This window comes from Monodelphis domestica, chromosome 5 (assembly GCF_027887165.1).
Source record: "Monodelphis domestica isolate mMonDom1 chromosome 5, mMonDom1.pri, whole genome shotgun sequence".
Taxonomy (NCBI): Eukaryota; Metazoa; Chordata; class Mammalia; order Didelphimorphia; family Didelphidae; genus Monodelphis; species Monodelphis domestica.
In genome coordinates this window covers 149,265,028-149,291,402 of record NC_077231.1, presented here as the reverse complement: position 1 = coordinate 149,291,402, position 26,375 = coordinate 149,265,028, and the positions used below count along the sequence as shown (strand labels likewise).

Below are 26,375 nucleotides of genomic sequence, written 5' to 3'. Positions count from 1 at the left end.
CCGCCTGCTTCCAATGACTCATCTTTTCTTTTAAAAATTTCATTGCTTTATTCTAAAACACCAAAAATATTTTCCACATATATACAAAAAACTATGAAATGTTCTCTACCTGCTTGAAAAAATGTGTTAACTAATTCAATATCACTTTTAAAACTATCCTATTAAACAGTATATATCTAAAACCATCAGCTAATATCATTTGCAATGGGGATAAACTAGATGCATTCCCAATAAGATCAGGAGTGAAACAAGGATGCCCATTATCACCTCTACTATTTGGCATTGTACTAGAAACACTAGCAGTAGCAATTAGAGAAGAAAAAGAAATTGAAGGCATCAAAATAAGCAATGAGGAGACCAAGTTATCACTCTTTGCAGATGACATGATGGTCTACTTAAAGAATCCTAGAGATTCAACCAAAAAGCTAATTGAAATAATCAATAACTTTAGCAAAATTGCAGGATACAAAATAAGCCCGCATAAGTCATCAGCATTTCTATACATCTCCAACACAGCTCAGCAGCAAAAACTAGAAAGAGAAATCCCATTCAAAATCACCTTAGACAAAATAAAATACCTAGGAATCTATCTCCCGAGACAAACACAGGAACTATATGAACACAACTACAAAACACTCTCCACACAACTAAAACTAGACTTGAGCAATTGGAAAAACATTAACTGCTCGTGGGTAGGACGAGCCAATATAGTAAAAATGACCATCCTACCCAAACTTATCTATCTATTTAGTGCCATACTCATTGAACTTCCAAAAAATTTCTTTACTGATTTAGAAAAAACCATAACAAAGTTCATTTGGAGGAACAAAGGATCAAGGATATCCAGGGAAATAATGAAAAAAAAAATACAAAGGAAGGGGGCCTTGCAGTCCCAGATCTCAAACTATATTACAAAGCAGCAGTCATCAAAACAATTTGGTACTGGCTAAGAGACAGAAAGGAGGATCAGTGGAATAGATTTGGGGCAAGTGACCTCAGCAAGACAGTCTATGATAAACCCAAAGATCCCAGCTTTTGGGTCAAAAATCCACTATTTGAAAAAAACTGCTGGGAAAATTGGAAGACAGTGTGGGAGAGATTAGGTTTGGATCAACACCTCACACCCTACACCAAGATAAATTCAAAATGGGTGAATGACTTGAACATAAAGAAGGAAACTATAAGTAAATTAGGTGAACCCAGAATAGTATACGTGTCAGACCTTTGGGAAGGGAAAGACTTTAAAACCAAGCAAGACATAGAAAGAGTCACAAAATGTAAAATAAATAATTTCGACTACATCAGATTAAAAAGCTTTTGTACAAACAAAACCAATATAACTAAAATCAGAAGGAAAGCAACAAATTGGGAAATAATCTTCATTACAAACCTCTGACAAAGGTTTAATTACTCAAATTTACAAAGAGCTAAATCAATTGTACAAAAAAATCAAGCCATTCTCCAATTGATAAATGGGCAAGGGACATGAACAGGCAGTTCTCAGTCAAAGAAATCAAAGCAATTAATAAGCACATGAAAAAATGCTCTACATCTCTTATAATCAGAGATGCAAATCAAAACACCTCTGAGGTATCACCTCACACATAGCAGATTGGCTAACATGACAGCTATGGAAAGTAATGAATGCTGTAGGGGATGTGGCAAAGTAGAGACACTAATTCATTGCTGGTGGAGTTGTGAATTGATCCAACCATTCTGGAGGGCAATTTGGAACTATGCCCAAAGGGCGATAAAAGACTGTCTGCCCTTTGATTCATCTATAGCACTGCTGGGTTTGTACCCCAAAGAGATAATAAGGAAAAAGACTTGTACAAGAATATTCATAGCTGCACTCTTTGTGGTGGCCAAAAATTGGAAAATGAGGGGATGCCCTTCAATTGGGGAATGGCTGAACAAATTGTGGTATATGTTGGTGATGGAATACTATTGTGCTAAAAGGAATAATAAAGTGGAGGAATTCCATGGAGACTGGAACGACCTCCAGGAAGTGATGCAGAGCGAAAGGAGCAGAACCAGGAAAACATTGTACACAGAGACACTGTGGCACAATTGAGGTTATGGACTTCTCCATTAGGGTCAATGCAATGTCCCAGAACAACTTGCAGGGATCTAAAAAACACTATCCACAAGCAGAGGATAAAATGTGGGAGTAAAAACACCGATGAAAAGCAACTGCTTGACTACAGGGGCTGAGGATAAATGACTGAGGAGAGACTCTAAATGAACACTCTGGTGCAAATACCAACAACATGGAAATGGGTTCGAATCAAGAACACATGTGAAACCTAGTGGAATTGTGCGTCGTGGTACTCCCAGGGGCTAGTGACCAGGGCGTCTTGACTCTGTGCAGTCATGGGAAGCAGCTCTGTTGTCGCATTAGTAGCACTAACCCCTTTTCCCTTGATTAAAGAGTGATTTTTGACTATTTAATAGTTCTGTGTTTTTTCTAGTTGACATTAGTCGGCTATGGGAGAGGTGGTGGGAGGGGGCGGGGGGAGGAAAAGAAAATGATCTTTGTTTCCAATGAATAATGTTTGTAAATGACCAAATAAAATAATGTTTTAAAAAAACTATCCTATTGTCTATGCTTCCTTCTGCTATATGCATTTAAAAAATGTTTCAATGGTTCTTTTTTTTAGTAGGCTATTGCTAACTCCTTAAAAAAAACAACCCTTACTTTTTCTCGGAATTGATAAGAAGCGATTTATTCCAAGAAATGAGAGAAGGAAGGGCTAGGCAATAAAGGTGAAGTGACTTGCTTAGGGTTATGCAGGAAGTATCTTGAGGACCCAAGCCTATCTCTAGGTCTGGCTCTATCACTGGGCCACCTAGCTGCCCCTTTAGCTAACTCTTTAATCCCATTGAAAACAGTGAAATCCTTCTAAACCTTTTTCCTTGCTTGCCAAAACAACATCCCTAAAACAAAGATATAACTATGTTGGCTACTCAGAATATCCAGGGCCTTGCTCCCTCTTGTGTCTAGGGATAAAATACAAAATCCTGGGGCTTGGAATTTAAAATGCTTCCCAGGACAGCCTCCACTTACCTTTCAAATCTGATTTAATTTTACTCCCCTTCACCCACTCTTTGTTCCAGTCCAACTGGTCTGCTGGCTATTCCCTCTGAAGGACATCTTGTCTTCCACCTCCTTCTATCAGTGTGCACAGGAGGTCCAAGCTTGCTCTGCTCTCCTAAAGTCCATACTTTATAGCTACCTAAATTTCAGGAATCACTCACAAAGTGAGGACCCAACTCCCAACTATTTGTACTTTCCCTCTTCCCATTATTGTGTACTCACTCTGTATTTATCTGTTCAATTAGCATGTAAACTGCCTGATAGTGGGGTTTTTTTCTCTTTACCAGAGTCTAGCACAGTGCCATGTGCATTCTAGGTACTTTATTATTGTATTGTTCAGTCATTTTAGTCAGGTCTGAATCTTTGTGATCCCATCTGGGGTTTTCTTGGCAAAAGTACTGGCATGTTTGCCATTTCCTTCTCCAGCTCATTTTATAGAGGAGGAAACTGAGGCAAATAGGATTAAATAACTTACTCAAGTTCACAGAGATAGTAAGTGTCTGAGGGCTGGATTTGAACCTGGGTCTTCTTGATTCCAGGCCTGGCACTCTATCTACTGTTCCACTAGAGGCATTTACTAAAATGTGTCTTAAATTTAATTGAACCTGAGAATTGTATTCAAGTATTTGAAGGGCTGTTAGAATAAAGGATTAGACTCTTACTACTGGTCCCAGAGAGAAAAAATTGTAAACAATGCATGGAAATTGCAAAGAAGACTGCAGGTTCAACATAAGGAAAAACTTCCTATTAAAGAGTTCTTCCATCACAAAATTTAAGCTGGAATGGGCCACCTCAAAAGATACTGGGATCTTCTCTCACTAAAGGTCTCTGAGCAAAGTACGGGACTGGGAGAGCTTGCAGAGGAGCCGGGCCAGGACTTTGAGGTCTCTGCCAACTTGTAGATTCAGCAGTTCTCTTCCTCTCTGAGGACTTATCATAATAGTCCCAAGCACAACTGAAGTATGCAATAGAGTATTCTTCTTAGAAGACAATAGACACGTACATCATTGAGGGCAATCTAACAGTACTAGTTAGTAGAGAATCTGGGATGCTTACACTGAGGCTGCGTAGGACTCAGAAGAGACGCCTCCATAATAAAAGCCATCCCGACATAGTCTTTCTTTCAAGCTGGAGCTTTTGCGGGCATATTTCTTTGGCACTTGACCTCCAGAGAAGGAAGACTGCAAATCTGCTCGCTTGGCACTGAGTCTTTTATACTGAGCTTGTACGTGATACTGACAGTACTCACAGTCATTCTGCAAAAAGAAAGAAATATTATGTAAGAGAAGATGCTCCTGTAGCTCCAGAGCAAAGATATTAAATAATAATAATACCACTTTAATTTCATAAATAGCATTATAGTTTACAAAGCACTTCTATCAACACTGTTAAAATAGAGGAGCCTTATTGGGTAATGTAGAGGAATCAGAAAAGCATGGGGTCAAGTGCCCCACCCCCACCCCACCCCCATGTGAGCTGTGTGACCCTGGGCAAATCACTTAACCTCTTAGCAGCACTAAAGGGTGCTGACCTGCATTGAGAGAGGGATTCCTTCTCCCTGGAGCTACCTATACCAGTGAAATAAGAGTTCAAGTCTTAGTTTCAGAACACCACCATGCTGTTGGCAGGGCAAGGCTTATTTCAGGTGAAGCAGTGGAGGCTCTGAAAGGTCAAATGACTGCCTTGAGTTCCTCTTGAGAGTTAAAAAGCAGTAGGGTCACAGCTTCAATCCGGGTCCTGCCTTTGTCTGGTGCTTTGCCCATGGCCTCTCATTGCTGTCCAAGGACACAGATACCTCCTCATTCTGAGAGAACTGAGTGAACCACATTGACTCCATCTTGTGATTCAATTCTGAGACTAGCTCAATTCCCTTTCCATTCAATTATAGGTCTGGTCCAATTTCTGTATTGTGAAGAACCTATATTCAATTATGGAAATTATAAAAACTTTGTTGCATTGTTTGGAATTAGCCCTGCATGGCTGGGAAGCTGGACCACCTATCTAGGTTAGGCTGATCAGAAAACCAGTTAGATCTAAAGATTAATACAAAGTTTTCTCACAATTAAGCAACTCATGATACTTATCTGAAAACTGGCTCTGTATTGGTTAATCAGCTATTGTTTCTTTGTTCCTTTGATCGAATACTGATGCTTTTTCTAATTTCAGAAAATTGCTCCTGCTTGCTCTCCCCTTCCCAACACAGAGAGTCCCTAATCGTTCTTCCAATTAGAAATCAAATCATTTAATTTTGTATCTTGGTTTGTACCCTGTTAATTTTTTTTTAATTTAATTGGTCTCACTGATTGTTTTAATATATAAAAATTGGTCTCTCCTGTATTTGGGGCCTAGTGCCAAGCTGTGGAAGGCCCTGATACCCAGTAGCATTCACTGCTTATTAAATTAATATGCTCAGAAACTTAAACCTTTGTATCTTTAAGTTATTTCAATCAGTCAACACACCACAATTCTAAAGGCATAATGACAGGTACCCTTCACTCTTTTACAAAGATGTTTACAGGAAGGAAGAAAAGTTTCTCATGCAATACAGAGAAATCATTGTTCAATAAAGTTTTTCTAATGCCATTTATGATAGCTTTTAGACAAAGCTTATCCCATTGGTATGAGAAACAAAGAAGAACAAAGCATTATCCTCTTGATTATTTATTTTAGACTAAACTTATTAGGGAAGATGTCAGGTCCTTGATGTTCATCCAACTATTTATCTGCCTTTTAGCCATCTTCCTGTTCATCAATTCATAAAACAACAAGTTAAGAAAATAAAGGGGGTAGAAAAATGTGAATGAAACCAATCATTTTACTTTTTATTCTCTAGGAATATCTTGTGAGAAGTGCCAGACTAAAACTGCAGCCTAAAATTTGTCTTTTCAGGTTATGGGTGGCTTTTCTGTTATTCCTGTTTCCTGTTACTATGGATGATTGAATCCAGTGAATTTTATTCATAAGGATATTCCTTAGATGGCAATAAAAAATTCTGTAATGAGATAAAAATCATTTTCTACACCAGCACCCAAAAAGTATTTGTGCCAGACAAAACTCTCATTTGGACCCTGTTTATAATAAAAAGACAACTTAGAGATATAAACCATTATCTCTGGGACAGCCACATCTACTTTCCATACTAGCAACTTATTTTAATACCGTTAAACAATTAACCAACCAGATTGACAGTTTGTGTACAAGACTCTCCATTCTTTTTCTTTGCTTTGCAGGTTCCCAAGTCGAGAGCCTCACCCATAATTAAAATCTTCTGGGCATGATCAATAGATAAACATACCTGTAGAGATGAGAAGTCCAATTAGGAAGTAAAAACAAATAATAAAGATCAAAGGTTTTAATCAGCAAGACTATGGGAAAGAGAGGAATGATTATGAAGAGATCTCTCCAGGTTTGTAAATAGTACACAGTGCTTCATAAGATATGAACTAATTTCCTAATTTGGTAAGTCTTATGACATTCAGGCCTCTATGACTACAATATTAAAATTACATAGGGAATAGTAAAAAAGTATTATTGATCACCAATTATTAACTGCTGCAAGCCAAGGAGCAAAACAGTGAAGAATCTTCAACAGCACTGAGTCAGGATAAAGAAATTAGCGCAGTTACTATTGTGAAATTGATTATTAATGACTATTTACTGATTTATAATCAAGTTCTGCTAATCATAATAGTAACCACTATTTTTTTTAAAAATCCTTACCTTCCTTAGAATCAATACTGTGTATTGGTTCTAAGGCAGAAGAGTGGTAAGGGCTAGGCAATGGGGGTTAAGTGACTTGCCCAGGGTCACTCAGCTAGGAAGTATCTGAGGCCAGATTTGAACCCAGGACCTCCTGTCTCTGGGCCTGACTCTGATTCCACTGAGCCACCCAGTTGCCCCCAATAGTAACCATTATAATCAAACCATATCATTATAACCAGGCTTTAAAGCTCTGAGGCTTAAGAGTATTATTGTGGAGATCTAATTCCAACCTGTAATAAGTGAGCAAAGAAAGATGCCAGTTGAGAGAGATAAGAAAGATGGATGAAAGGTGAAACAACCTGGTTATTAGATGTTTCCTTAGTGTTGGATTATGTTGGTACAGGGAGTGGTAGATTAAGAGACCTTCCAGAGAATGAATGTTCCAGGTAGAAGTCTAATTCTATGGCTCTCTCCATAACACCATGAATTCTGGAAAGTCCTTCTGGTCTCTGAGGGGACTGTGGGTTGGTTCTGACAAAAGGTTGTTGGCCCACTTTGGGTTTTCTGGTCACCATGATGGGTGAAGAATCATGCTCCAGTGGATTTAATAGACAAATTAAGAACCATTCACCATCTTAATTCAGGGGGAAGGCATCTTTGGACATTATGTAACCAGTCCACTATTTAAAAGAGCTGTTCTGAGTCAGAGGTCTTTGGTTACTGAGAGCCCACTAACCTCTATTATTGACAACCATTAGCCTTGTCAATAAATTAATAAGCTTAGACTTTTTGTGCACAAGTGTCTCATTATTGCCAATTTATTGCAATACTATTTATATCATGCCTTAACATGGGTTTGTAGGATTAGGTCCCCAAACCTCATAACTTTTCTCAGGAACAAAATTTGCTTCATAAGCCAGATTTTCTGTTAAAACACTAGAGCATTTTGAGATGTCAAATTTCCATTTGATAACTTAAATTACCTACTAATACTAAATGGAGTTGAGGGGGGAGGGTTTTCTTCTTTTTGAGTTGGAAGTTCAATTCTCTTCTCTTCTAAGGGGTGCTTAATATCAATTCCAATATTTTATAAAGAAAGGTAGATAATTTTAGTTACTTCTCAACATCTGTAGTACTTCTGTTTCACGAAATCCCATAGTTAAAATGTTTATCGCTTTCCACATATTGTGAGAATCAAATAAAAGGTTTTTTATATTGCCAAAATTCTCCAAAGAACTATGCACTCTATAATTGAGCTTTAATCAAGCAAATGAATTGTTAGGAATTGTTTACAATGCTGAAAATAGCATACAGTCCACACAGAGGATGGTGGTAACAGTTTTTTACATTAGCTCAGTGCTTAAACATAGAAACATCTAAAGGTAACCATGGGCTTTTTAAATGCTCCTTCAATATCTATATAATGTTAAGGACCTACAAAATTAAATGACACCATATGGTTAAAGGATTGTTAAAGGATCATTAAGTATAAACAAAAGAAACATTGGATCAATGAATATATTCAATGACTTCTTGGACTGATTTGAAGAGCTAAATAAAGAAGTTGTTATACTATTTAATGTTGATCTAAAACAAATGCTATTGACAAAATTTGGTTAATGAATATATCTTTAGACAAAGATCTTTAGACAAAGAAATTATAGAAACCCTTCTTACTTCATCTGAACCTTCCTTTGGCTTCATGGGATTGGCATTAAGCAGTCCTATGACAGTGCCTTGCTCAGTCTTCCAGTGTTCTTTGTGGACTTCTCCAAATAAGAACAATGAGACATTTTGGTTTAGGTCACGTAGATCATTCAGTTTCCAGATGCTAAAGGTTTTTCCCTGGAAAAAATTAATTTTTGATCTTTCTTATTCTAGAAAATTATATTTACTTTTTTCTATTTGGCAAAAATCATTCTTCTTTACCTTTACCATATCCATTGAGAATGAAAAAAAAAGCCACACCAAAAAACACAAACATATTACTGTACATGTTACAAATTTACTGTATATTTAGTCAAGCAAATTTCCATGTTCATCTCAAAAAAAAAAGTCAAATGTCTTGTTCTGCACTGAGCCCTTTACTTCTCTTATCAGAGGTGGGTAGCAAATATCATTATTCTTCTTCTGGAATTATGGTTGATCATTATGCTGATCAGAGTTCCTAATTCTTTCAAAATTATTTGTTTTTAAGCTTATTTTTGACATTGTACAAATTGTTCTGCTTCTGGTCCTTCAATCTGTAAAAATTCATGCAATCTTACTAGGAAAAAAAAGTTTTTTTCCTGAAGGATGTTCTGAAGACATCCCTGTCATCATTTCTTACAACTGAATATTTCATCACAGGAATATACAACTTGCCTAGCCATTCCCCAATTTATGAATATCATTCTTATTTTTTGCTTCCTTAAAAAGAACTTCATTTTTGTACATGCTTATTTATTTTGCTTGACTAATGCTTCCCTTAACCTACTTTCCCTCTTATTTCGTTGAGTAAGTTGTATTTTTGTACCCAACTTGTGTGTGTGTGTGTGTGTGTATATGTGTGTGAGAGAGAGTGTGTTTCTGTATATTCTTCACTCTATTAACCAATTTAGAAGAGAGTATGGTTCAAGAGTCAACATCTTGATCCTGTCCCAACTTGTTTGTAAAGATATCTCCTCATACATTCTAATTATGCAAGATAATTTTCCTTAACCTTCCTTTCTCTTGCTGGCTTTCATGTCCCTGAGTATTCCTCTTCCCCTCTTTTCCTTTCTTCTTTCAAGATCATCAAGATAAAGAACTCCCAAGTCTTGTCTAATTAATACTCCCTCTATGACTTTTTGATGATGATAAGTTTCAGACTGGAGAAGTATAGCATTTCTCTATATTAAAATGTAAGCAGTTTACCTTTGTCTAGTCCTTTATAGTTGCCTTTTTATATTTCTGTTAGTAGTTGTATTTGAACTTTAAAGTTTCTACAGAATTCTGGTCTTTTCTACCAGGAATGTTTGGAAGCCCTCTCTCTTATTAAAGGTCCATTTCCTTTCCTGTAGCATTATTTTCAGTTTAGTTAGGAAAGTTATACTTGTCTGTAAACCTTTTATCTTTTGCCAACTGAAATATTATTCTAAGCTCACTGCCCATTTAGAGTAGTGGCTGTTAAAATTGGGTGTGGTCCTATATATGGCTTTTCAGTACTTGAATTCTTTCTGGTTGCTTGTAGTATGTATATATATATATATATATATATATTTTTTTTTTTACCAGAAAGTGCTGGAATTTAGTTATGATGTTCTTGGGAATTTTCATTTTGGGATTCTTTTAGGACGTGACTGGTGAATTCTTTCTATTTTTACTTTGTTCCCTGGGCCTAGGCTATTTGGACAGTTTTCTAAGATTTCTTGAAATATGCTGCTTATATTCTTGTTTTGGTCACAAAGATTCATAAATTTTTTCTCTTCATTCTTTTTTATAGACCATTTGTTTTTACTATATAATGCTTTCTATTTTCTCCCCTCCAACCGTTTGACTTTGATTTAATGTTTCTTGCTGTCTTCTTGACTTCTCTCTGGTCCATCCTAATTCTAATGTTCAAGGCTGTGTTTCTCTTGTGCCACCCAAGCAGTAGATTTTCTTAATACTTTCTTCCATAGTTCTTGTGTCTTTTCTAATTTTTTCCTCAAGTGCTCTCATTTTGTTGATAAAAACCAATTTTTAACTCTTATTCTCTTCCTTGACTTCTAAGCTGTGTTTTGTTTTGAAGCTTTGCTTATATGTGTTTTGGAATCATTGTCTTCTGCATTTTATCTCAAGCATTCCTGTCACCTTAATAGCTTTTTAGGGTGAGATTCTTTTCTTGTTTGATTATTCTTCTAGCCTACTTCTTGATTTCAGATTAAATGTTAGGGTGGGATTTCTGCACACTTCTCTGAAAGGAAGTATGAGCTAATGCTAGTATTACTTCCTTGGGAGTTTGGAGTGTGTCAGGGAAGTTCATTCCCTCCCTCTCCTGGAGGGTCAATTTGTCCTCAAGATTCCTCAAATGCAAATGCAGCTTAAGCAAACATAAATAAAAGAGAGGGGGTAGGGACTGACTGGGGCTTTTTGGGCTTTTTTGGATGAACTCCGGGAGGGAGCAGGCAGGTAAGGGGGAAGAGGAAGAAGTTAATGGAGAATAGGCCACACATGGTCAGGTAACTTAAGAGTAATGATGAGATTTTAAACTATGATTGTCTACTCTTTCTAATCAACTTTATAAAAATTATATTTAATTGTTACAGGAGTATTGCGTTCTTTCAAGACCTCAGCGATGGCTCAAACTGTTAACTTTCAGCGCTTCCAAAGTGGTCTAGTCCAGGTCAAAATCTGATCATGATGTTGTCCCTGGCCTCTTCCCCACCACAGTTCTTCAAATTCACCAGTGTTTGGGTATAAGTGAGAGTAGAATATTGCTAGATTCCATCCTTGTTAGGCTGTGACAAAACTCTGCTAGTTCATTTTAAAGCTTGTGGTCTGAGATTCCTGCCTGGAGCATGCAATCTAGAGGCTGGAATAGAGATCCTGCTCTGCTCCTTGGATCAGAGCCATATGAACTTCCTCTTTTTTGGGTAGGGCTTTTTTTCCTTGGGCTGTGACTTCTCTTTACCCCTTCTTAGTCCATCCTGGATCTGTGACTAGAACTAGGCCATGGGTAATAAAGCTGCTGGTTGGCACCCCTCTCCATCACAGTGCCCTGGAATGGGTTTGAGAATGCCCCAGTCAGTATAGGTCTGGAATCTCTCTCTCAATGAGTAGTCCATTCTTGGGCATGCTTTGTGTAGCCACTCCTGGCCAGATCCCAAACCCAGAATCTAAACACCTCTCATTTTGCTTCCCTATGCTGGAAAAATGAGTCACTGTGACTTTTTCTTGGGTTTCCTACCAGGATTTGGTCTAGTGCAATTTCTAGATCTGTTTGGAGGAATACAGGAATGGGGCTTGGTACAATGCTTTTCTACTTTCATCTGCTCTTTAGTTCTTTAGTTTAGTTTAGTTTATATTATCTACATAATACTACAAGAGTATATTGAACTCATGTGTCAATTGGAGTTTTTAAAATCAGGAAATAAATGTTATCATATCCAGAATACACTGCCAACATGTTGACTAGAATTTACTGCCCATGGGGGTTTGATATTACTCTCCCCATTTAAAAAGTGTAGAAAATAATGTAGGGTGGTGAAATAGTTTGATAAATAACATAGAGCAAGACAGTGGCAAAGAACCCCAGGTTTCTAATTCCAGGCTTCTAGTTTCATTATTAGATTAGCCTGTCTCTCTAGTAAGACATAAGCATTACTAAAATGAAAAGCAGAATCATCTTATTAATTTACCTCAAAATAGAAAAAAGTTATTAGATTGGGTTATACAATAAATATATTTATCACAGATTAATGATATTAAAAGAATGAATATCTCATTACTACACTATCAGAATATAAAAGTACCATTCCCCTGGGTTTTGAAAGCAATTCAATGAAAACTGGCTGGGTTTAGCTATAAAATTTCAAAGCATTTGTTAAGTACCTGAAGAGTCATAATTTAGAATGTTTTAAAGATCATGCAAAGTATTTACTTTGTCCCTGAAGTACTTCCAGAGCCATTTTTTCTCAAAGAACCTGAATTGCAAAACCAGACTACTATTAGAATATAACCATTTGCTGATTGGCTACAAGCCCAGAATAACTCAGTAGAAGGGACCTCGTCACAACAGACTGTGGCTCTTATAATGCTGCTGCTTATTATTCCTTGAATTTGCACAATTGTCTCAAAAGAGTTTATAGTATATTTCACATTTATTTCCATTGCCATAAGGACCTGGTTAAAAGTGTGATTTTACAGTTAAACATTAAAGTATAGAGCCAAAAGAGTTAGGACTAGGACAGATCTCAGCAGTTTGTTGCCTTAAAAACTAATGCTTCCATATAGAATCATATAGCTTCCACAAGACTAAATATTACATAGAAACAAAATAAAATCAGTTGACAAAAAGGGCAAATATTAATAGTCCAGAATATTAGAACTATAAGGGACCTAAGAGATCGGCTGGTTGTATTCTCTCCTTTTATAGCCAAGGTGGGCAAGAGAAGTCCAGAGACACAAGACTCTTGCTCATGGCCACACAGCACTAACGCTGGGACCAAAGTCCAAGTCTCTACCACTGAGGTCAATGCTTTCTCTACTATCAATTTGGATTGATAAAGTTCATGATATCTTCTTGAATACAATATATTTTTCCCAAGTAGCAAAATATTTTTAAGGTAGAATAATCTTTTATTAGTTCTTAAAATAGATTTCACTTTTCCAAAGCTATTAAAGACCTGTAATTCAACCTGATGGTGTTATAATTATTGCAAATGGCACCCCCATATCTGGCTTTTTCCTATCCACCAGTTAAGAAGGAACTGAGTTAGAAAGTAAATGAGTCAGGACGACCTGACTCTAGGCTATCTATTCTGAACCTCAATTTTCTCATTGTAAAAAGAACTAGATGGGAGGTGGTTAGGTAGCTCAGTGGATAGAGCCAGGCCTGGAAACTGGAGGTCCTGGGTTCAAATGTGGCCATAGATACTTCCTAAAGCTGGGTGACCCTGGGCAAGTCACTTAAACTCCATTGCCTAGGCCTTACCACTCTTCTGCCTTAGAACATTGTATACAGTATTGATTCTAAGAGGGAAGGTATGGGTTAAAAAAAAAACAAACAACTAGGTGGCTTTCCCAGTTCTTCTTTCCTCACATCTATGACAATATAAATAACCAACAGAAGAAGGAAGTAACATTTATTAAACTCCTACCATGTGCCAGGTACTATGCTAAGTGCTATAAAAATATTGTCTGAACTGATCCAACGGAAGTAAATGCTTATTAGTTATAACAAAATCCTGTAGGTCTGGCCTATAGCCATCTGTTCATATACTTGTTGACAGACGTAGCCTCAGTATGTGACACTGAGCAAGATTTACTCACACTTACTTAAAAATGAGATGTGAGAAGGAGTGTTAAAGCCAAGGCCATCAGCTCTCAGAATCTCAACTGGGCTCAGAGTTAGCTCAGCATCAGTTCCTGGCAAGGGGACTAAAACTAAAAGAAAACAACTTACACTGTTTGAACTCTGAGGTGTGACTTTCTTCATTATGACTCCAAATGTTACCCAATCTATTTCTTCCAGTTTCTCACTTGCCAACTTGCTCTTGAGCTGAGACAGTCTGATGAGTTTCCGGCCAGCCATTTTTCTGTCCATTTCCGTAGAGGACACTCGGGGCCGCCTATGTGCAAATTATAGCAAACAATCTTTTCATTTGACCCTTATTAAGTACAATCCAAATACATAGCATTATCCCAAATGGTCTTTTGTGAAAACAAATATTCCCCAAAGGTTGATCTAGAAGTGGCCTGGGGTTCCCAAAGTTATGTCTGAAAAGCAAGCTTAGGCAGGCCCATCAAAGTTGGGAAAGCTTCAAAAACAAGTCAGGTAATGAGTTGTGTCATCAAAGGTTTAATCTATCAGATTTCTGAAAACCTAAGCAGTAGGTGGACCTCCAAGAGAAGCTTTTTCTAAGCACAGCAACTCCTAAAGCCCATCCACTAAAGCAATTGGGGGTTGGACCTGTTGTCAGAGAAGTAGTATTCAGATGGATGAAATCACATATCCTTGAGGCATATACTTTGGGGAAGGAGCAGAAGGGGCTCTTAGTTTTCTTGGGGGTGGGTCATGAACCTCCTTGGTAGTCTGGAAACAAGGTTTTTAAATGTATAAAACACATGGGATTACAAGAAATAAATTATATTGAATGTTATCAAAATATTAAGAAAATATATTCATGGACCCCAGGTTAAGAACTTTGGCACCAGAGTTGTTAAAGAGAGGAAAAACCAAACATTGTTTATACTTGGAGGAAAAGATTCATTGTTTAGGGGGGGAAGAGCTAGATGGCAACTGTTGAGTTACATTGTAAAATTGGGTTATTGGATTGGTTGTTTAGTTTTTGAAGAATTATTCTCTTTCTCTCAAAGATTCTTTGCTTATGAAGCATTGCTCATTGGAGAGGGAAGATGGAAAGGGAAATATTTGGAAATAAAAGTGATAGAAAAAAGGTATAAATTAAAACAAAAACAAATAAAATTATTTTATGTGAATGACACTATAGAACTGGGGGATGATATAGGAAGCAAAGAAACACAACTGCTAATTATCTTATTATATATCAAGCCTACTCACTTATTAGTTTGAAACAACCCCTTCTGCTCTTGTTATCAGTACCTGTCAGTGAGTATTGTATTTAAATTTCAATAAGTTGAATAAATAGCATAAATCTAAATTTTCCTGATAGACTTAATTAATTATTTTTACTAGTTTATAAAAATAAGACCTCAAATAGCCTTCAAAAGAGAATTGCCAATGGTACTTTAATTAGCAAGGCAGAAAACTGTCTTAGAATAATCAACTTCCATTCCATCTTTGGCCATGACACCATGTCCATAAGAGTTGAGATTGTTCCATTCTTTTTCTTTATATCCCAAGGGTATAACACAGTGCCTTCACATTAACTAGGGGCTAAATAAAGGCTTGTTGATCGAGTGATGACCAGAATATGGACAAGAAAAAAAAAATCCAACATTGTAGAATGCGGAAATAATACTGTTTCAAAGTAACATGAGAATTTGATATGAAGTCTTTGAAACACACCTGTTGGGTTTTAAAAAAACAAAACCAAAGAAACTATAGTAAGACAGTGTTACGAATTTTCTATTAGCTTACTCACCAATTTATTTATACAGCTCTAATCACTACTACTATTACCTACCTATCAATTAAGTGATAAGCATTTATCAAGCACCTACTAGTATGAGGCACTCTCAAGGAGCTTCCACACTCCTGGGGGAAAACCCATGTGTGTACAAATATATAGAGAATATAGAGGTAGTTTTAGCAGGAAGGCCATTAACAGCTAGAGCAACCAGGAAAGGATGCATATAGAAAGTAGAGGGACATAAATTAAGGAGAATGAATAGCTAGTGAAAAGACACATGGAGGGAAATTGTATGTGAAGGATGGGAACAAGAAGCCAGCTGGGCCTGACTAGAGAAGGCAGAGAAGGGAATAATGCATAACTTCAGGAGTTCATATCCTAGGGTCCATGAAGAGATTTCAGAATAAATAGGGGAAAACTTAGTTCCTTATTTTCAATGATCTTTAGCTGGAATTTAGCATTTCCTTCTATTATGAATTAACAACAAAATTAACATTATTCTGAAAAGGTGTCCATAATACAACATTAAAAACCAATCTGTGAAGGGATTTAAAAGGCAAATGAGTTTTTATTTCATTCTAAAGGCAATAGGCACTGAAGTTAATGAGTAGGAAAGTGATTTGGCTAAATTTATGCTTAAGGAAAATAATTTAGGTAGCATTATGGACAATCTTTTGACCATAAGAGAAGAAAACATTTTTTGTTATAATTCTAGAAATAAATGAATTAAATTAAAGCTAGAGCTATAGTTATATTTATTTTCAAGTTTGATCATCTTAAAAAATTTTGGGTTTTCTTAAAATGTTTTTTAAAAAATTCACTATTTTAAATTAAGGGCTATTATCCAATAAAGCAGGAAGAGACACCTAGTGGTATTACTATTTACTGAGAACAAGAGGAGCTGTTGCAGAAATACTGACCGTAACCTGAGTCCAGTGAATTTTTCCACTGAAACAGTCTGAACAGTTCCACAAAAAGTTCCAGATGTCCTTACGTTAGGGGTTCCAGTCCCTTCACTGGGCTTGTTTCCAGTAGATCTGAGTGGCTGGGAATATGAATTTGGTAATGATCTTGAAGTTGGAGGAGGGCTCTTGTGCTCTAAACAATTAACAAATAAAAAAAATTCTAAAATCACACATAAATTCTATTCAAAAATAGAAAAGATCCATTTTTGTTAACTAACTGATCAATTCTTTTTTTTTTTTTTGAAAATTTTATTTAGTCAATTTAGAACATTATTCCTTGGTTACAAGAATCATATTCTTTCCCTCCCTCCCCTCTCCCCACCCCATCCTGTAATCGACGCACAATTCCACTGGGTTTTGCATGTGTCCTTGATCAGAATCTATTTGATGTTTGCACAAGGATGATCATTTAGAGTCTATGTCCCCAACCATATCCCTTCAACTCATGTAATCAAGCAGTTGTTTCTCTTCAGTATTTATCTACTCCCACAGTTTTTCCTCTGAATGTGCATAGTGTTCTTTCTCATAGATCCCTCCGAGTTGTTCAGGATCACTGCCTTGCCACTAATGGAGAAGTCCATTACATTCGATTGTACCACAGTGTATCAGTCTCTGTGTACAATGTTTTCCTGGTTCTGCTCCTCTCGCTCTGCATCACTTCCTGGAGGTTGTTCCAGTTCCCATGGAATTCCTCCACTTTATTATTCCTTTTAGAACAATTGTATTCCATCACCAACATATACCACAATTTGTTCAGCCATTCCCCAATTGAAGGGCATCCCCTCATTTTCCAATTTTTGGCCACCACAAAGAGCGCAGCTATGAATATTCTTGTAGAAGTCTTTTTCCTTATTATCTCTTTGGGGTACAAGCCCAGCAGTGCTATGGCTGGGTCAAAGGGCAGACAGTCTTTTAGCGCCCTTTGGGCATAGTTCCAAATTGCCCTCCAGAATGGTTGGATCAATTCACAACTCCACCAGCAATGAATTAATGTCCCGACTTTGTTACATCCCCTCTAGCATTCATTACTTTGCTGTCATGTTAGCCAATCTGCTAGGTGTGAGGTGTTACCTCAGAGTTGTTTTGATTTGCATCTCTCTAATTATAAGAGATTTAAAACAATTTTTCATGTGCTTATTAATAGTTTTGACTTCTTTATCTGAAAATTGTCTATTCATGTCCCTTGTCTATTTATCAATTAGAGAATGGATTGATTTTTTGTACAATTGATTTAGTTCTTTATAAATTTGAGTAATTAGACCTTTGTCAGGTTTTTGTTGTGAAGATTTTTTCCCAATTTGTTGCTTCTCTTCTAATTTGGGTTTCATTGGTTTTGTTGGTACGAAACCTTTTTAATTTAATATAATCAAAATTATTGATTTTACATTTTGTGATTTTTTTTCTAACTCTTGCTTGGTTTTAAAGTCTTTCCTTTCCCACAGGTCTGACATGTATACTATTCTATGTTCACCTAATTTGCTTATGGTTTCCTTCTTTATATTCAGGTCATTCACCCATTCTGAGTTTATCTTGGCGTAAGGTGTGAGATGCTGATCCAAACCTAATCTCTCCCATACTGTCTTCCAATTTTCCCAGCAGTTTTTATCAGAGTGGATTTTGGTCTCAAAAGCTGGGGTCTTTGGGCTTATCATAGACTGTCTTGCTGAGGTCATTTAGCCCAAGTCTATTCCCCTGCTTCTCCTTTCTGACTCAGCCAGTACTTTATTGTTTTGATGACCACTGCTTTAGAGTATAGTTTGAGATCTGGGACTGCAAGTCCTCCTTCCTTTGCATTTTTTTTTTCATGATTTCCCTGGATATCCTTGATCTTTTGTTATTCCAGATGAATTTTGTTATTTTTTTTCTAATTCAGTAAAAAAGTTTTTTTGGTAGTTCAATGGGTATGGCACTAAATAAGTAAATTAATTTGGGTAGGATTGTCATTTTTATTATGTTAGATTGTCCTAACCATGAGCAATCAATGTTTTTCCAATTGTTTAGATCTAGTTTTAATTGTGTGGAGAGGGTTTTGTAGTTGTGTTCATATAGTTCCTGTGTTTGTCTCAGCAGATAGATTCCCAAGCATTTTATATTGTCTAGGGTGATTTTAAATGGAATTTCTCTTTCTAATTCTTGCTGCTGAAATGTGTTGAAAATATATAGAATGCTGATGACTTATGTGGGTTTATTTTGTATCCTGCAACTTTGCTGAAGTTATTGATTATTTCTACTAGCTTTTTGGTTGATTCTCTAGGATTCTTTAAGTAGACCATCATATCATCTGCAAAGAGTGATAACTTGGTCTCCTCATTGCCTATTTTAATACCTTCAATTTCTTTTTCTTCTCTAATTGTTACTGCTAGTGTTTCTAGTACAATGTTAAATAATAGAGGTGATAATGGGCATCCTTGTTTCATTCCTGATCTTATTGGGAATGCATCTAGTTTATCCCCATTTCAGATGATATTAGCTGATGGTTTTAGATATATACTGTTTATTATTTGTAGGAAAGGTCCTTCTATTCCTATGCTTTCTAGTGATTTCAATAGGAATGAGTGTTGTATTTAGTCAAAGGCTTTTTCTGCATCTATTGTGATCATCAGTTCTTGAAAAGGGAAAGATCTAAAAGATCATTCCCAGTCCCATGTCTAGAACCTTAGTGAGATTACATTTACTAAGGTGCCATCAAGGGCAAAGCATTAAAAGACAATGAAGGAGATGCAACCTTTCTTTAGAAATAATTAATGAAGGGAGCAGCTAGAGACAGAAGTCCTGGGTTCAAATCTAGATTCAGATACTTCCTAACTATATGACCCAGGAAGCTACTTTATACCCCTTTTGCCTAGCCCTTATTACTCTTCTCCCTTGGAACCAATACACAGTATGGATTCTAAGAGGGAAGGTAAGGGTTTAAAAAAAAAAAGAACTAAAGGAGATTCACTAGGACATACAGGTCAAATCCTATTAAAAGGGCTGGTCAAAATATCTGCTTATGGTATCTAGCTGTATTGTATTGAATGTTGCTTGAATTAAGTAGAAAATTTATTTGGTACTGTATTCCTTCATGTGTTTTGAGCAGTATGATAATCTGTGTTCTTCTGTAAAGAGCAATTTTATAACAATAATAATTCACATTTAGATAGGCTTTTAAGGTTTAAGAGTGCCATGTCACAATAATTCTGAGGTAGATGGCACAATTATTATGATCGTCTTTTTTACAGATGAGGAAACTTATGCCAAGCAATGCTAAGTAACTTGGTCATGGTCATACTGCAAGTAAGTTTGGCAGGCAGGATTCAAACCCAGTAACATCTCTTTAAGTAGAGTACTCTTTCCACTGTACCCCACTGAGGCTCAGAGAGAAGGTAGGGTGTTTTGAGCTGATAAATACAGAAGTCAGAACTTGAACATTAGGTCTAGTTCTCCTTCCACTTGCAGCTGCTAGAAGATGAACTTGGACTATCTTGACTTCATTTAAGACTCTTGACTACTTTAATCATTCATGTTATATAAGCTCAGCTTAAATATTCACAAAAAATTTACTAAAGACCAACCTTAATTGATAGATTGTTCAGAAGAGTCAGCTTCTAGATCATTATTTAACTTAATACCTACTTCTTCATGCCTAAAGCTTTTCTAGATGCTGGGAAAGATACAAATTAATATAACACATGGTCCCTCTCTTCAGAGACACTACTATATCACTGAAAACACAAGAAACCTATTTACTTTTATAATAATGAGAGAATGATAAAAGGATATTGTAAGTAATATTATTACTTTAGAAACAATTAAGCAATCAGAGGTCAGGGGAGAAAGAAATCAATGTGGGCTGGAGCACTATACCTGGCAGTAAAACTTTTGGCTTCTGGGCTACTTGCTTGGGTTTTGGCAAAGCAGGGATATCCAGTTGGGCAGAAAAAAAAGATGACTCCTGAATCTTCTGAATTTTCCTCTCCTTAAGAGGGAGACGTGAAAGCCTACCTAGTTGATCAAAAGTAGATGAAATTAATAAATTTTTAGAAAAGACATCAAAGGCTATTCTGCCACTTGTTTGCCTAAAGGTGTGGCATTAATTTCTTTATAATGAAAATATGGATTATCTTCAGAGGTAGAATATAATTGGCCTTATTACCAGATAATTTCTGTGAAGGCTCTGGGTTTACAGATTTCCCAATTGCAGTCTTTTTAAGCCGTTCTTGTAAAGTCTTCATCTGCTCTTGCAATCTCTTTAATTCATCTAGGAAAGAAAAAATACTTGTTTCAGAATTAGGCCAAAGTTCAAGGTAAAACATGATGAAAGAATACTGAGAATGCCATTGAGTAATTCTAATAAATTCGAGAACTTCAAACAGAATCAGATAACCTAGAATCTATGGCAAATATTGGCCATTCAAAGTAGCCCTATAGGGGAGTGGTATCAAACTCAAATGGAAGTCACTAAACCATACAGAAGGATCCCCTTGGGCCGCTTATACTTGTTTTTAAAATGACATGTTAACAGCATCTATAGTCTATTGTATTTTTATTTTGTTAAATATTTCCCAATTCGATTTTTATCTGGCTCTAGTGACCCTGTGCTTGACAAATCTATTGTAGTGGGCTAAATTTTTTCTGCCAACTGTCCCTCTTCCCCCCAAAAACCCAGTTCACACTTGGGCTAGATAGATGGAAATTTGTACTAAAAAATTATAGACAAGTATCTGTACAGGTCTTTTTTTCCCCAAGTATAAAAGAATTTAAATACTGATATATATATATACATATATATATGTATATATATCCCCAAAACTTGGTGCCATATATATAATATAGCAAATGTCAAGTCCTATAATAGTAGAAATAGAAAACTAGTGTGATGATCTAAGTTCAATTGTATGATTAGAGAACATTCCAAAATTAGATGGACATACTACTTAATGTTCTTTCTCAAAACTGATCATTTCATAAAAGCTGCTAAGGACTTAAAAGTCACTGCTCTGCTTGTTAGGGCCAGTGTTTCATACTATATTATCTATAACTGAAATAACAAGCATTTCTCAGGTATTTATTCTATTATCTGCCAACCACTAGGTATCCAAAGAAGAAAAAAAAAGTAACAGTCCCTGACATTAAGACTCATATGTTATAATTGAGGAGATAAAACAAGTCTATTCAAAACAAATACAAGGTCAGTTTTTTGGAGGGGAGAGAGTGCTGGGAACAAATATTTTGGAGGAACAGGAGAGGCTTCATGTGGAAGGTGTTGCATGAGTTGAATTTTGAAGGAAACAAGAGATTCCAAGGAGATAGACTGAGGCTGGGGCATTCTAGATAGGGAGGAGCAGAGCAGCCTCTATAAAAGTGGGACAATGGAGCTGAGTAGCATGCTTCAGTACTAGTAAGAGGGATGACGTGACAGGACTGTAGGGCTTGGTATGAGGAATAATATATTACAAAATTGGAAATGCAGGATTGGACCAAAATATGAAGAATTCTGAAAGCTAAACACAGGAGCCTATCTTTGATCCTACAGGCAAAAGAGAATCCATGAAGTGCATTGAAGAGTGAAAACTCCTTCAGATCTATACTTTAGAAATCATTTTGGCAGAGAGAAAAATGACTTGAGGTAGGAAACTAATTACAAGGCTACTTCATTAATAAGTTCAACTGGGAAATGGTTACAGCTTAAACTAGGGGGTTAACTATGGGAATAGAAAGAAGGATAGCCAGAAGAGGAAGATGAGAAAGATGTAGGAAAAGAATCAACAAAACTTAGCAATTTATTGGATATGTGGGGTTATTTGATATGAAGAGTTGAGGATTAACTCCAAGGTTGTGAGCCTGTGTGAAAAGAAAAATAGTAATGCTTTGGGCAGAAATAGAAAGGTGGTGGGTATTGGGGAAAATATATATGCTAAAAGATGAACAGTGCTATGAACCAACCAATTTATTCTAAGTTATTTTTGTTGATAATGAATATTATTATGCCTCTGTGTACTTCAATATACTAGATTTTTTAAAAGTGCACATTATTGATCTTTAAACTCAGCTATAACCATGTAATAAGAGGTTGGTTTAATGAAAAGTACCAAACTTAATGTTCTTTATCTAAATAGTGAATGTTAACCATTAGTTCTATGTACCTTGCAAGTCTTGGTTAATCTTCTCTTGACTGGAAGCCAGGGGAGGTACAGGACTCAATCTTAATGACTGCACTGTGTCCTGGGCTTCTTCGTTCTCCTCATCTGTCAAGTCATTGACATCTCCAAAGAGAGTAGCCACATTTTCTTTTTGGTCTCTAGATTCCTCCTCCAAAAGCTCATCAGTCTCCTCTTTGTAAGATGAACCGTCACTATCGGCATCAAAGAGATCATCGAATTCATCAGGCTCTCTGGCTTCTTCTGTCAAGAAGCCACTCTGTCCTGAATCACATTCTAAAGCTGATTCATTTTCTTCAAGCAGTTCAGTAAGTAGAGTCAGGTCATATTCTTCCTCTGGAAAAGGGAAGCAAATCAAGGGCAAGTCTGAGGAAACTGAATTTTCATAAGAGATTGGCAAAATAAAGTATTGAAGTCAGTCTTGAAAATATCTTTTGAAATGATGGCCTTTACAATTTACATCTTTGGGCATTATCTCTCCCTTGGCACCTACCTCTCAAGGATGTTGTAAAGATAACATGAGCTAATGCTTGTAAAGTGGGTGGTGCTATATTGATGCTTATTATTACTTGTTCCCCTTTTACTACTTTCTATAGCTACAACCTAAGAGGATATTAGCCTGTAACTGATATCAATATAACTAGAAACCTGTAAAAGGTTGTTAATAAAAACTAAACAATGGGAAAAAATATAATGTATTAAACATATAAAAATCTAATTAGGAGGTTCTTTATTTATAGAATGTAAACTCCTTGTAGAAAGGGTCTAAAGCATTTATTTAGAACCTGTGTGCCAAGCACTGTGCTAAGTATATTTTCAACCATTACCTTATTTGATCCTTCAAACAACTCTGGGAGGAAGGTGCTATATATTATCCTCATTTTAGAGTGGAAGAAGTGGAGGCAAACAGAAGTGAAAGAATTTGAACAGTCACACATCTAGTAAGTGCTTAACAACGGATTTGAACTCAGATTTTCTATATTCCAGGGGCACTCTAGCCACTGACTGGCTACCTGTAGCCTCAGGGGCAAAAGCTGCCTCCAATTTGTATTTATATCCCCAGCTCCTAGTACATTGTAGGTGTTTTAAGAAATGCTTACTGTTCAGCCACTTCCTAGCTGTGTGACCCTGGGCAAGTCACTTGACCCCCATTGCCTAGCCCTTACCACTCTTCTGCCTTGGAGACAATACATAGTATTGTCTCCAAGACAGAAGGTAAGGGTTTAAAAAAAAAAAGAAATGCTTACTGTTAAAGACATGGAGGAGTTGTGAGTGCCAGTTTTGCTGAATTCACACTAAGATTAATCCTAATTGCTGAAAAATTTTGTTGGAATCTTTCCTGATACTTACTTTTTCTAATTAATCACTTCATTATTAATTTAACTCAGGTTAATTTCTTCTAAGTACATTTGTTTAAACTTATTTGCCCTTGTTTTATTACTTCAAAACTACCCCTGCAAAATAGTAAGTAAAGAAAAAGAATTTGGAGATATGTCAGTATGAGAATCAATCCAATATCCAGACAACCTAAATAGCTAGATGGAGAAAATACATCTGAAATGTAAAAGGTGATGTTCAAACTATTAAAGTTATATCTTTATTGACAAGGTGATGTTTCAGTATCTAGTAATTAGCAAAAGAAACTGAAAAGATCTTGCAAACTAAGGAGTAATTGTTCCAGGAAAAGGGTAAAACAAAGAAACATTACTTAGACTTACCATCCATGTCAAGAGCACAGCTGATATGGGAACTTCAAAGGAGAAACCAAATATGATCCTGAGAGAAAATGCTGTAACAAAAACATAAGTATTAGATAGTTTGGATGGTAGCAAGAATTGTTATTCTCTGACTTGTAAACTTTTAGCATTATCTGGCTGAGCACAGAATCACCAAACCACTCTCAGCCTCAGTATATTTCTCCCCTTCCTCAACACCAAGTTCCACCAAAAATTCTAGGCTTTTGAATTACAAGTAAACTCCTAAAAGCCTAGTGACTGTTTTGCAAACTTCTATTTATTTCTATATTATATTCTTTCATTTAAAACTAAACAAATGGAATATTTGACTATAAGGAATCTTAGAGGCTTCTTCAGAACACAAGAAAAGCAATAACAGATAATCGTCTTTTCCCTCAGGGAGATAACATTCTAATTGGGGAAGACTACTTAAAGAGTTAAGTGGGTAGCTGGGTAATGGAGTTTAGGCCTGGGAAGTCACAAGGAAAGTGACTAGATCCACTGTGGAATCAAAGGATAAGCCCTATCCAGATTCAATGGCACAGTGGCCAAAGATGAACAAATTCAGAACAAAAGGGGTAACCTAAGGTAGGGATAAAGGGGAGAAATAGGGAACAAAAGATAAGATGGTATAACTATGGTCAGAAATCTGGAGCCAAATAGATATAAAGGACTTGGTAGGTTTACACATGTTCAGTCATCAATCAAGTTGTCTAAGTGACAGGGAGTTAGCTCAGGTTTCACATCATTCCCCTTCAATGTACTTATGTGTCAGTCATAGTAGTTTTTATCCCCACAGAAATAAGCTACCTCTATCAGGAGGTTCGAATCTAACTCTGGTAACAACCTTCCCACATCTCCCTGACCTTCTGAGGGTAGCTGGACTTGAGAAGGTTGTCCAGACTTAGTGCCACTGCTTCCTTTCCTCTCCCTCTCTTAATTCTATAGTCTGGCTTTCGATCTCATCATTCAACTGAAACCTTCTCTTCCCATGTTACTAATGAATTCTCCATTGCCAAATTATATGGCTTTTTCTCAGTCCATATCCTTCTATACCTCAGCAACCTTTGACACTAAAGATCATTCTCTGTAATGCCCCTGCACAATCTGCAGGGATCAAGGAGAAAAAAACACTATCCATAAGCAGAGGACAAACTGAGGGAGTAGAAACACCAAGGAAAAGAAACTGCCTGACTACAATGGCTGAGGGGACATGACAGAGGAAAGACTCTGAGCGAACACTCTGATGCAAATACTAACAACATGGCAATGGGTTCGAGTCAAGAACACATATGATACCAGTGGAATCATGCGATGGCCACAGGGGGGGGGGGGGTGGGGGGGTGGGAGGGAGGAAAAGAAAATGATCTTTGTCATTAATGAAAAATGCATGGAAATGATCAAATAAAATACTATAAAATTAAAAAAAAAAAAGATCATTCTCTTCTCCTTGATATTCTCTCCTCTCTAGGTTTTGTGACACTACTCTCTTCTGGTTTTCCTCCTACCCATCTGACTAATTCTCTAAAACTAATAAGTCTTTTGTTGGATTTTCTTTCATGGCACTTCTATTAACTGTGGGTGTCCCACAAGGCTCTATCCTGAACCCCTTTCTTGTCTATACTGTTTTATTTGATGGTCTCACTAGCTCCCAGGGATTCAATTATCATCTCTATACTGATTATCCTCAGGTCTATTTTCCAGCCTTACCTTTTCTCCTTTTCTCTAGTCTACTATCTCTGCAGTACCCATTAGAGATCCCAAACTGGATGTCCTGTAGATATCTTAAAACAGTTTAGTTCAAAATGGAATTCGTTTCTTCCCCCATTGCCAGGCTCTCTCTTGTCTTCTTACCTTCCCTATTATTGTTGAGTATCACCTTCCTCCCTATCCCTAGGCTTACAAGCTACTAGTCATCCAAGAACTCTCAGTTTTATCTCCCTACCCACACTTGATCA

The 26,375-nt window shown here is 36.6% G+C and overlaps 1 protein-coding gene across 2 annotated transcripts in view; it reads right to left on the bottom strand.

Annotated features, from left to right (window-relative positions):
* The window catches only part of MCM10 (minichromosome maintenance 10 replication initiation factor), a 56,000-nt gene that overhangs the window by 26,521 nt on the left and 3,104 nt on the right, over positions 1-26,375 (bottom strand). For both annotated transcript variants that reach the window (XM_007503969.3, XM_016426036.2), the window contains exons 2-10: positions 24,400-24,470; positions 22,667-23,017; positions 20,677-20,781; positions 20,388-20,525; positions 16,497-16,674; positions 13,926-14,091; positions 8,477-8,644; positions 6,276-6,392; positions 4,154-4,353 (exon numbers count right to left, since the gene is read on the bottom strand). In XM_007503969.3, coding sequence (XP_007504031.2) covers positions 4,154-4,353; positions 6,276-6,392; positions 8,477-8,644; positions 13,926-14,091; positions 16,497-16,674; positions 20,388-20,525; positions 20,677-20,781; positions 22,667-23,017; positions 24,400-24,406 — 1,430 coding nt within the window. In that variant the 5' untranslated portion in view covers positions 24,407-24,470. The remainder of the gene's footprint in view (positions 1-4,153; positions 4,354-6,275; positions 6,393-8,476; positions 8,645-13,925; positions 14,092-16,496; positions 16,675-20,387; positions 20,526-20,676; positions 20,782-22,666; positions 23,018-24,399; positions 24,471-26,375) is intronic.